Source organism: Psittacula echo (genome assembly GCF_963264785.1).
Source record: "Psittacula echo genome assembly, chromosome: 6".
Taxonomy (NCBI): Eukaryota; Metazoa; Chordata; class Aves; order Psittaciformes; family Psittacidae; genus Psittacula; species Psittacula echo.
Genome location: NC_137743.1, coordinates 34,297,929 through 34,310,739, shown reverse-complemented (window position 1 = coordinate 34,310,739; position 12,811 = coordinate 34,297,929). Strand labels below are relative to the sequence as shown.

The following is a 12,811-nucleotide window of genomic DNA, read 5'->3' as shown; positions in this document are numbered from 1 at the left end:
GTTTTTACATTTTAGTTTGGTGGTTCTTTTTTTTTTTGTTTTGGGTTTTTTTGTGACATTAAAGAAGGACAAAGCTTTCTCGGTAGTCCAGCAGAGGCTGGTATCAGCACATGTTCAGCTGATGTTCAGCACCTTTTGAATGCAGCCTGTGGCATAAGGATGGTTATGGACACAGCTACAAAACCAAATGCTGTCTAATCCTGTATTTCCTGGAGCATTCTAAGACAAAACAAGAATGGTGACAGCATGCATAGCCAGCAAAGAATCTATGACTAATATAAAATCCTCTCAGGAGGAGGACGCCTGTGCACTCAGTGGATAAGCATGAAAACCCATTTCAGTCAATAGTCTAGAAAGTAAACCATCTTTCTGTTCCTCTAGCAGAACTACAACCACATAGAGCATTAACATTTCAACATTTAAAGTAGCCAAGCTTACTTTTAAGTAATTTTTTAAGGACTGGAACATTAAACCATACTGTTGCTAAACACTAGTATTTATTTTGACAGTGATACACAAGGTATCACCCACACAAATACATTATTTTAACACCTACAACCGCATTGATCAAATTGCGTCAGATGAGTTAAGTTGCCAGTGGTGTAGGTGGCAGCTGCAAAGTACAAGTCCACACACAGACCTTTTTCATCCTATCACAACATTTCTGAAGCATTGGTGCGTGTGCTTGGAGTGCTGAGCTGCAGTGTGTATACTGCCACTGCAATCCGTGGGTAAAGGCAAATGTCGCATTTTACTGGGCACCAACAAAACTTCTGGTTTGAGATTCTTTTAAATTCTGTTTATTGGGCATAACAAAGACGGAAATGTAATGGATGCAAGTCATAATTTTCTCTGTTCTTTCTCCTGGGAATCAAGTCCTAATACCACAACACTGATTATCTGTAGAGATTTTTATTACAACTGCAAAAGATGAAATCTTTTTTTTTCCATGAAAGCTAGAATTTCAGAATTGTTTAAAATACAACCTAAATCCTTAAACGCACAGAAATACCTGCGCATACTCATTTCCAGACACTTGCTTTTGTTCTGGATTTGGTTTAGGCTGTAATGTACTTGTCGAACTTGTTTTTCACCTGTATAATTGCACGCACAAATGGGAGGATTCAGCATTATTTCCGAAGTTTGGTCTCTTTAATATCTTTATAATCATTCAAATTGTTTTCTGCTAAGACCCAGAAATTCCAGAGCATTTCCAGCCTTGAGTTTATCCTGTTAAAACATAACACATACATATGTTTCTATGCGCTTAATTCCTGTTTTACTCAAATGCTTTTACTTGTGTTTTAAAATATACTTGTGTTTTAAAATGAACTGCTGCAAAGAGACTAAAGGGCCTCTTTGCATAAAGCAGCGTGCTACACTGATTTGTCAGTGTTTCATCTCAGGTCTAAAACCAGAGGCTTAAAAGGAGGGGAAGAAAACCCCAAATGTAAAGATCATACCTTCAGTTTATTGTCAAAATCTTCCATTGAATCAATCAATTTTCCAGGTTCCAGTTCGCCAAGTGGGAAAGGGTAATCTGTCCCCAGAATAACTTTGTCCTGGCAATAAAAAACCATGTTGTACATACGTAGTCACATTAAACAATGTAGTTGCACATTTTTTCTGGAATTTATAATAAACCACAGGAAATTACATGTATACATTGGACTGATTAATTACAAAAGTGAATATGAAGATAATCTTTGGGTTCCAACTTTCATTAGGAAGAAAACAAAGCTTGAAAATGACAATGTTTTATTGGGTGAATTTAAGTTTGGGAAAAAAAGTACAGGTTGTTAACTGTTTTTTTTGTGGTGTCTAACAAAAGTTTTGTGTATTTTTATTCTGACAGAAAGTTCAAAATGCAAATCCCAGGCCCATGAGAATGAGTGTATATTGCTCAGGAGAATAAAACATAAATGGTAATTTCCTCCTCAGATTGGTTTTCTGTACTGCAGTGCTGGTTTGAAATGTAACAAAAAGGCATCTGTTGTTCTCCTACATGGTTCAAGCTGCTTCTGCAAGTAGTTTGCCTAAAATGCAGTGGTTAATTTTGATGAAGTGTTTCCATAATTAAATGTTCAATAAGGATACACAGAATTATTTCTCTGTTTCTTGACTTACTGTTGGGTTCTTTTTCATGCTCACTGCATGCTCTGCACTTTGGTGTGCAATCCAAATGAGTATAAGTGGTTTTATCATAGAATCATAGAATAGTTAGGGTTGGAAAGGACATTTCTTTAAGAATCTCAGAAGGTTCTCCACCAGACTCAGAAAAGATGCTTGGATTTGCATTCCTGAATTTGAAATTCTTGACTACACACACATAGACACACACAAGCTTAAAATTATATATATGTGAGAAGAATGTGTAGCAAACAATACAAAACAATTAAAATTATCTTTTGTGCAATACTTTGAAAGGTGTAATAATTGCAATATGATACTACTTATAGCATGTTACAATGTAGAATTACTACAAACAAATTAAAAAAATTAACTAATATTCAACTACAGATAAAAAAATCCAAAATCTCATTTACAAAATTGCATATATTTTTGGAAGTCTATTTTTTAAAATGTCATTGACTTCAAGTGGCATTGGATATTAGCTGTGCATTTGAAATATGTACTGAGAATGTAAGTACATGATTTGTTTCTGAAAGCAAGTCAGTGAAAAGAAAATTCAACAAAAACCTGTATGCAACATTCCTGTTATCAGAGACGAAAAGAAATAGGGAGATTCTCAATAGGTCCCTGTGGTTATGGGTTCATTTTCATACAGGAATATTCCCCCATTTTATCTGCCTTGGAGAGCGCACACTGCTGACTCTCTTGATTTTATCAAGTCTGTTTTCCTTTAAGCTTCACCTCCTGGAGAGTTGAATATTTGAAACCCAGAGGTTTCATTAAAAATAAATGGTTTTAAAGGTCTCATGAATTTGAAGTCAAGCTTGTAAGTTTGGGGCACATTTTATAATATTTGAACTCAGTTACAAATACTGAAATAGGATGAAGAAAACATAATTCAGTTATTTTATTAAATGATTAGGTTTTCTCATTTGTCATATGTTGCTTTCTAAATTTTTTTACCTCCAGTAGATGGCACCGGAGAGTCTCTGAAAACCTAAACAAAATCTTATCCCGAATCCGAACAGACGATACACATTCTATTGTTCTGTCCTATATCTGTGTTATAATTTATTAAAGAAGTCTTGCCATACAAATAGAAGAGTTTATACCCTCTGTCTGCTAGATGAAGTTCTGAGTGTAGACTGAACAAAAAAGATTTGGATGTGTGTACTTTTAAGAAGCTGAATACATTCTGTTGTTTATAATATTCAATCTGATAACAAGACATTTTCGCTAGAGACAAAACCCAAATGTATGCCATATGCAAAAAACCCCCAACCAATAGACATACAAGGTTTATTTGAGAAAATGTATTTCTAAGGAAAGGAGAAGGAAACCCAGCTGTTTATTAGTCAAGGTTCTATGATAAGGTTAAATAAGCCAGGAAGATTTATGTTCTTGTTCCCATCTCCTGTATACAAAATGGGAAGGACATCCCATGCCTTCGTTGGAATAATACGTATGTATTATTTCAATTACATTTTTCTTTTCCTTTAATTTAAAGTGTTTCACAACTAATCATGTTATCTGTTCACTAGAAGTAAAATTAAGAACTGTAATTTAATAATAAGAATTTAGAAGCAACATTATTGCTCTGCCACTAGTGATATTAGGCTATGCATTTATACTCTTTGAGCTTCAGCTTTGTACCCACCTATAAGATAGGGATTGCAATACCTGTCTTTAGCAGCCAGCCTCAGAGAAGTCCTATGAAGTCTCTGCAGATAAATAATACTCCTAGCATAATGGATGTAGTAGTATATAATTACAAAGTGTATCAACAAGGGCAGTTTTCCCTAGAGGATTTACAGTTCAATACGTTAATTAGCACATCTCTCCTTTCAGAAAGGTGTATACAGCTAATGATTAATGTCAGTTAATCAGAGCCTCCTACTCAAGAGAACTTTTTCACTATGATAGAGGCCTGAATCTTAAAATTAATCTCAAAGAGCATCAGGCTTGAGTTCATCCTCTTACGTTAGTAAAAACTGTATTTGCCTTGAATCTCACATTCTCTCCTACTGTCAGGATGTCTTATCAAAAAAAGGGCAGATTGCTATAGCCAGTTCAGCTTCAACTCTAGCCAGACCATGTTTTACCTTTGGGTGATGGCTCTTGAGGAATCACAGTGATGTAGATTTTGTAGAGATACACTGAATCATTTAATCCCCATCAATGCAGTTTTTCACTTTTGATAGCGTCATTAGGAGTTCTGTGTTCATTTGTATTCACTTCACACTGCCTCACCATGGTTGGAAAGAGAAGGACTGCAGCAATTTTGCAGTCTTACAAAATTATTTCTCAGAAATGTGTATTTCTGCTTCCTTGAACTGGGATAGGCTCCAATCAACCTGCACCCGAATCTCAGAAGGGATGAAGTTAAATGTGTATGACTCATAATGGCTGTCACTGGATTTTAATATTCATAAACTGAAAGCCAACACATTACATTCTGATGGCAGGGAATGGCTGTTCCCAGGGGACCTGAAGCCAAGTCTACACACATCTTTACATACACTACTGCCCTGCCTGCACAGCTCTCAGCTGTACTCTGGAGATCTGTCCTATTTCAAACCTTCAGCTTACAAAGTTACAATGCCATCCTCAAGACCCAATCACATTGTTTTTAGTCCAGCATTTATCCATCTTGTGAGTGCTTTTCTGCCGATACATGACTGCTCTGAGAGCACTGAGATATCTGGCGTTTTTTCAAGCATTTGACTCAGGGAAATGGTATTATGGGAGAACATCAATTTTCATTGGTAAAAGAGGGCACTTTTTAATCTTCATGTTTATAAAGTAAAGCTAGAAAACGTGATGTGAATGTTTTTTCAAGGATAAGATGTCCTAGGCTTTGAACAAGAGAAAGAAAATGTACTGGTTTTTTGTTTTTTGTTTTGGTTTTTTTTTTTTTTTTTTTTAGTTCTCCTGAGTGGGTAAAAGCATCTATCTTTTTGGGATCTGACTCATGACTCTTCAGCACTGGGTTCTACCTGATGTCACATTGCTTGAGCTCAAAATACCCAGAGGAGAATTAAAGACGACAGCAACATCCCATGTAGTACACTGGTCAAATTTATTGTGTTAAGGAACTTAATTTCAGAAGTCTGTTGGCAAAATACACAAGACACCAGAGAGGCTATTGATGAGTGACTTTTAGATTATCGAATTACAGTCCATAACCTCTCTCTCCTCAAACTACTAAATTTCAGTTTTGCAAAGGCTAGTTAAGGGTCAGAGTCTATGTGTCACTTCTTAGGAAGAAAGGTATATAAGTTACAGTGTAAGTGTGGTTCAAAGACAACAGCCATTGCTTAGAGCAGCCTTGAGATGCAAAGCTAACTTGTTACTCTAGAGCAGAACTGCTCTGAGACTTCCATTTTACAGAATTCAAAACAGGAAAAAGTTAAGTTTGTCAGCAATGGATTAAGCATCCTGTTGTATTTTCTCTCTTGCTTGGCTCTTGGCATGCATGGTTCAGCTTAACAAAATCAGATCAGAAAAACAATCTGTGGGTCTCAGCCATGCTGAGTCACACAGCTTTTAATTTACCAAGGTTATGGCAATTTAAAACTCAACAGCTAGACTCATCCATCTATACTATGTAGAACAAGAATATACTTAGTATGAACATGGTCTAGATTTGGGAAGATTTCTTGGAAAAGGAGATGATTGCAGGCAAGTGCTGAACTGTTACTCTGTAAGGCTTTGGGTGTCTTGTAAAATGGATGTGCACATCACATCCAGTAAAATTTTTATGTCTTATGTAAAACCTACTTAAAGCCACTTGGTTACTGTAAGCTACAGTTAGATTCAAAAGGTAATGCATAGTAAATAGTAAAAAGTCCTGGGCTGTTGACCATGACATATTTACTATTTGGAGTTTGGAAACAGAAATTAAAAGAAATCAATATTGGTCTGGAGCCCTAGTGTTGTGTTAGTAACCCAGCTGGTGCCTAAAACTTCATTCCTGACACAGAGGTCTCTCCGTCAGTGTTCACTAGGACTAGCACTGTCAAAAAAAATTGCTATAACATGTACAGAAAACAGGGATACAGTCGTTGAGACAAGGAAGGCAGTGTCAGAGCTTGCATTTCTGTTTTTGACACCTGATAAGTATCTGTCTGCTACATGCAGAAACTCCAGGAGGTCCAGAGATCAAGACACAAATATTGGGTCTCTTGGTGATTTGTAGTGATCCACTGGAAGCTGGCATGAATGATGCCATTTTCAACCCCTTCCTGAGCATTTACTAATGAGAAGGAAGTATTGGAATGTTTTTGGATTTTTCTGTCCCATGCTGAATCCCATTTAAACAGGTTGCTAAACTACAAAGATTTCTTTACTCTTTAACAATTAAAATATTTTTGCAACCCCATGATGTTTAATGTTCTTTCCAGAATCCTCACGAAAAACTGATTATTGACCTTTTTTTCTGCCTGTAGCTTTGCAAGTGGAAATACAATTTGATTTCGTCAAGTATTCACTTGAATTTCAAAATTAAGGCATTTGAAAACAAGGCTCCAAATGAAGCAGTCTTCACTTGTAGTCTCATCCTGAATGACCTTGCACAAGGAACTGGCCTCACTGAACTAAGGTTCACAGTGCATGATTTCCTTGATTAAAAACACCATTATAACTCTGTATATTAAAAACATTATAAACATAGAAGAAGCCCCTTGGTTTATAGCAGCTCAGGTTCTGATTTTACTGGGTGAATATGCTATCTTCTTCCTGCTTTCTTCTTCTCTTCTCCTTTTGCTGTTTCATAGGGAATTAAATAAAGAATGACTCGCCTGCTTCTGGAAGCATTAAAACTCACCTCTCCTATTACACTTGTCAGCAGCCTTAGTGCACCATGATCATGGACAAGGGAGTCTGTGTAAAATGAACCAAGGTATTTTCTTGGATCCACCTTATTATCAAGTGCACACAAATCAGGGCGCATATTGAATCCATGGGAGATTCGCCCCACTGTGTATGGAAAAGCTCCACCTGCAAGAAGAAATTTTTAGTAAAGCACCTGAAAATATGCAGGAGGGAAAAAAGCCACTTTATCAACAGATCAAATGTTACTGTTAGCTATTTAGAAAGGAAGTGCTCCACACCAGCAATTTTTAGTTCTTTCCATTTCATTAGCTTCTTTCTGTTTTCCTCACTTCTTCACTCCTGTGATGCCCAAATGCCTTCTGCTGCTTCTTATCCCTTTCCCCAAATAATCTCTTGTCTCCTCTTCCTCCTTGCTTCCTTTAAAGACTATTGTAACAGTTCAAACACTGGCTGAAACAGGCTAGAGAGTGTTCATACAAGCAGCCGATCTGTCAGATTTTCTTCTTCGGGGTGGTAGTACTCAGCTGGTGGCAGGTTTAAGTGGTAACCCTAGCATGTTAGGGTTACCACTAGCTGGCATGCCAGAAAATACAACTGTACCATGCTCAGCTGAATTACAGGTTTCACATGGTGCATTACTTACCTCCGTGTGCAAAGCAAACTTTCAGCTTAGGAAATTTTTCAAGAATTCCTCCCATAAGCATGGAGCAAATGGCTATGGTTGTTTCCGTGGGCATGCCTAAGAACAAAAAAATCTTTATTGTATGAGAGTTTTATTTTCTATTTTCCTATCTGAGTTTGAAATGTTATCTTAATTTTCTTCAATTAGCCTTGAGTCTACTGAAAAAATAATAGTTACAGAGCAGCTGCCAAAGGTTATGCGTTATTTCTATTACAGGAACACAGAGCTGAATATTAATTAACTGAAATGAGGACACGGGACTGGAAGCTAAGATCTGAATTCTAAGCTCACTTTTTACCTTACACCACCAGGACAGCTGACAGGCAGATTGGGTATGTCCTGAAATGCACACTGCAGGCTTGATTACTTAGTTATCCTAGCTCAAAGGCAAGTCTGGAATAAGCCCGGTTCTCTCACCTGTGTTTCTGGGTTTCATTTGTGTGGAAAGTAGGGCAGATATATTGGTGGATATTCCAACACAGATTTGAGGTTGAGTTATGACACGGTGCCAGTTCCTACAGTTTAGAAATAGCCTCTCTCTTTGCCATTAGGTAACTTGGGTGCCCAGTGTTAGGAACATAACAGCAATTTAGGTTCCTACATAGGGCCTTGGTTTCTGAGCACACCTAACATATTTAGAATATCATGCCATTTAGGTGCCTAACTTCAGACATCCAGCTTGAAATTAGGAAATGAGTTCCCCTCATTTATGGAGGAAACAGTACCTACAAATGTTTTACCATATGCTTAGATGCAAAGCCTTATTAGGGTTAGTAGGAAAATATTTTAATTATACTTCGTTAAGTAAATGCAAGAATTTGTGTCTCTTTGTATTGTTGAGTCTGATCTGATTAAGACTAAGTGGTATGATTTAAGATAATGCGCTGGTGTTTGGGACACAAAGATTTTCCAGTGCATATTGCAGAACATATATTGTATGTATATTGTGTATGTTTTTCAGAACAACTCTATTGGATGCAGTTCAAAATCATGCAAAACAAAACAATGCAAAACAGAATAAGTGAGGATGGAATCACATCTAAACATTTCCAGATATCAGTATAACTTGCCTCCTGTTATTCAATGTTCTGATTTACCTAGCAGATGGGGAAAAAAATCAGGAACTAGGTAATTGCCTATATCTATGGGGAGCTTTCAAAGTACACGTTGTTTCAGCTCGAGTTGATGTGGACTTCTTTGATCAACCTGTTTCTGCGAAAAGATACGAGAAATGCTAGGAAGTAATGTTTGGTTTTGCCTACTCCTTTATTTACTCATGTTACTTTTTGAGGATCTCATTTCAGAGAAAATTCAGTTTTCCTTAGTCATCTGCTCTTTGTACTCAGGACAAAAAAAGAATACTAGATTCTGTTGCTAGTTTGAATAATTTTAATTCTAGGTATTTGAAAGTTAGACATACTAAACAAGCTTAAATCAAATGACTGCTGAATTTACACAACAGACTTAATTATAGTACTTGACTTAAAAAAATATGATTGATAGGAAAATAATGTAGTTTTTCTCTGTACTAGTACCTTTGTAACAATCTTCTGGGCATAATATAGTGACAGTTCATAAATGTAGATTAAGCAAAGTAAATATACACTCACCTATTAGCCAGGGAAACCAATATTTGGACATCCTTCCGTCTATCTGCATGTCCCAGGGATGCACAAAGAGACAGCAGTTTAATTGTTCAGCAGCCTGTAGCAAAAAGAAACCTAAATCTTTACTAATAACACCAAAATGCATCTTAGATCTTAGCTGTGCTTTAAAGATTATTTGCAAAATTGTACTGACCATGAGTACTAGTAATGAAAATAGGCCCAGAAAAGGAACGATAAGCAATAGTTAGTTACATTTACTCCTCTGGACCATATCCTGAAGTCCTCACTCAGTTTCAAAGATCTTTTTGAGACTACAGGGTTGGAAACTTTGATAATACTTTTTTAGTCAGTTGTCCTGGTTTCAGCTGGGATGTATTTTCTTCCTAGTTGATAGTACAGTGCTGTGTTTTGGATTTAGTATGAGAATAATGCTGATAACACACCAGTGTTCTAGTTGTTGCTAAGTAGTGCTTACTCTAAATCAAGGACATTCTGGTTTTCCATGGAGGGGTGGAAGTGAAAAAGTGGCTGCATGGTGCTTAGTTGCCGCTGGGTTTAAACTGCAACGTAAGCCACTATTCCTCAGATAAATATGGTACAAAAATGCTTTTTTAGGTGTGTTTGTTAGCAATCTTGCAATATAAAACTTGGCTCATACTAGCATTCTTTTGGTTTCATTACACATATGAGGATGAATTCTCGTAATGAACCATTTTAGGATGGTTTTGCAGAACTGTTCCAGCTGCATTCACAAATTTTCATCAGTTGCACTACATTTTTCCCCTTAGGCTTTCTACCTGTCTTAAAAAAAGTTAAAACTATTCCTAATCCCCCCTAAGAGTTTGAAATCTGATTAACAATCTGTCTCAAATATATACTTTTTTCCAAAGCTACTGATATCTTCGGAAAGGAAAATAGAAGAACAATAGAGGATGCTGATTCTGAGTAATTTAACTGTGTGCTTAAATTTAAATACATAGTCATCAGAGTCATTCATATGCTTAACTGGGATTTAACATCTTCATTTTGTGAGATGTATTTCTGGACCCCCTCTTGTTGCTAAGGAGATTATCACAGTTTTGAAAAATTTGGGTTTATTTACCCACACATGCATAAATAAAGCTGCAGCTTTTGGACTGTAGGGAGTAATTGCCATCTACATTTGTAAAGTAAAAATAGCAATTCAATAAATGGCTTGGTGGATTGATAACGTTCATTATCAAATACGGCTTAATTTCACAATTTTTCTTATCCAGTGATGTTTCTAAAAGTGGTAGGAGTTACTTCCTACATGTGTTAAACATAAGCTGAAGAATGTACAGTATGAAAGAGAGATCCCAATATAAGAGAGGAATATCAGGATGCTCAATTTCATCAACAAGAGCATAACCAGCAGAGATAAAGATGTCATTATCCCACTGTACTCGACACTTGTCAGGCCACACCTGGAATCCTGTGTTCAGCTTAGGTCCGTACTACACAAAAAAGCTGTAGGCAGGCTGGAGAGGGTTCAGAGGAGGTCCACAAAGATGATTAAAGCAGGGGGAATCCTGCAATGCGAGGAAGGGCTGAGTTTGTTCAGCCTAGAGAAGCCTCGGGAAAGACTTTATCACCATGTTCTGGTATTTAAAGGCTGGCTACAAAGAAGATCAAGACTCCCTTTTTACAAGAAGTCACATGGAAAAGACAAGGGGTAATGGGCACAAGTTACTGCCAGGGAAATTCCAATTGTACACTAGAGGAACATTTTTGACAGTGAGAGGAATCAATCACTGGAATAATCTCCCCAGTGAAGTGGTGGAATTCACCAGCATTGGATACCTTAAGATTCATCTGGAGAGGGTGCTGGGACATTTAGTCTAGGTCGTGCATTGCCAATTGGACCAGGTGATCCCTGTGGTCCCTTCCAACCCGATATTTTATGATTCTATGATTCAGTGTCTATAAGAGAGACATAGAGTTACTGGAGAGAGTCCAAAGATGGTGAATGGACTGGAGCATTTGTCCTGTAAGGAAATACTGAGAGTGCTGGGACTGTTTAGCCCCGAGAAGAGAAGGTTCAGCAGGGATCTCATCAATGTATATAAATACCTAAAGGGAGAATGTAAAGAAGATGGAGCCAGGCTCCTTTCAGTGGTGCCCAGTGACAGGACCAGAGGCAATGGGCACAAACTGAGACACAGGAAGCTCCTGCTGAACATCAGGAAGCACTTTTTTTACTGTGAGGGTGACAGAGCACTGACATGGGTTGCCCAGACAGGCTGTGAAGTTTCTGTCCATGGAGATATTCAAAAGCCATCTGAACATGGTTCTGGGCATCTGGCTTTAGGTGGCCCTACTTGAGCAGGGGGTTGAGCCAGGTGACCTCCAGAAGCCCCTCCCAACCTCAGCCTGCTGTGATTCTGTGAATGCGTGCATCTCCAAGAGGGGAAGTTGCTAACTGACTGCATAGGAGCATAAAAATACACCCTGGATGCTGTGCTAACAGAATTTTTGAATAAATTGAGCATTCTGAAAAATAACCTCTATGGATCAGTTTCAAGCTGACAACTATAATAACGTGTGCTATTTAAGAAATGCAATCTATAAGTTAATTTTATTATCAATACATTCAGTTTGGAATTTTGGTCCATTTGCATAAATCTGTATGGTACTTCGGTTCTAAAGGTACCTCTGAAAATCTCAGGGATTTTTATCAGCTATGTCAATAGGACTGGATACAGTAACTTGAACCCAAAAGCACAGTGCAGAAATACTTTATTTGATACTGTACTTATCCTCACAAATCAAGAAAGCAACTATACAGTGAGAACTCATAAACAGTTTTCAGAATGTTTTATATTGTATTATTGTCATTATATCCTATAATGAATTATCATATATTATTAAAGCTGCATGTCTCTGATCACTAAGCGGATTAGAAGGCTCAGTTGTTTTAATGGCTCTATAAATTTAGTTGATGACTGAATATATCTCAAAGTATTTTTAGACAGAATTCCATACCACAGAATTCCTGAGAATAAGGAAAGAAACATATACTCACAGCATAAATATCATACAGTTCTGGTGCATTCAGGTCCCATTCATTGACATGAGATCCTATTTGTACTCCAGGAAATCCAAGTTCATTCACGCAGCGATGCATTTCCTTCACAGCCAGGTCTGGAGCTTGCAAAGGTAACGTACCTAAGCCAATAAACCTCTTGGGGTACTTTTTTACTGTAGCAGCTAAGTCATTATTTAATATCTGGGCTAGATCTAAAGTATCCTGAGGTTTGGCCTGGTAAGATATTAAGCAGAACAGTACATTAAAATATAGTTCTCAATGTTATCACCTTTAGAAGATACTGGATAAATGTCACTGCAAACAATTCAGAGACAGGTTTTGAACCTAAAATTTACTTTATAGTTCTGAATAGCTGGAAATCAGTAAGGCTAAGTTCTGCCTCATTTTAAAACCTCTGGGTGCAATTCTGCTTCTTGTCTGGAATATTTTATCAACTGCTGTTGCCTTTACTGCTCAGGATGAGTGTAAGAAAACCCAGGTTGCTGATGC

The 12,811-nt window shown here is 37.3% G+C and overlaps 1 protein-coding gene across 1 annotated transcript in view; it reads right to left on the bottom strand.

Moving 5' to 3' along the window:
- Nucleotides 1-1,167: 1,167 nt before the first annotated feature.
- The window catches only part of ACMSD (aminocarboxymuconate semialdehyde decarboxylase), a gene marked incomplete at its 3' end in the record, with an annotated part of 24,560 nt that continues 12,916 nt past the window's right edge, over nucleotides 1,168-12,811 (bottom strand). Inside the window, exons 5-10 of the mRNA XM_080621355.1 lie at nucleotides 12,299-12,535; nucleotides 9,259-9,352; nucleotides 7,610-7,705; nucleotides 6,959-7,131; nucleotides 1,464-1,562; nucleotides 1,168-1,230 (exon numbers count right to left, since the gene is read on the bottom strand). Coding sequence (XP_080477481.1) covers nucleotides 1,168-1,230; nucleotides 1,464-1,562; nucleotides 6,959-7,131; nucleotides 7,610-7,705; nucleotides 9,259-9,352; nucleotides 12,299-12,535 — 762 coding nt within the window. The remainder of the gene's footprint in view (nucleotides 1,231-1,463; nucleotides 1,563-6,958; nucleotides 7,132-7,609; nucleotides 7,706-9,258; nucleotides 9,353-12,298; nucleotides 12,536-12,811) is intronic.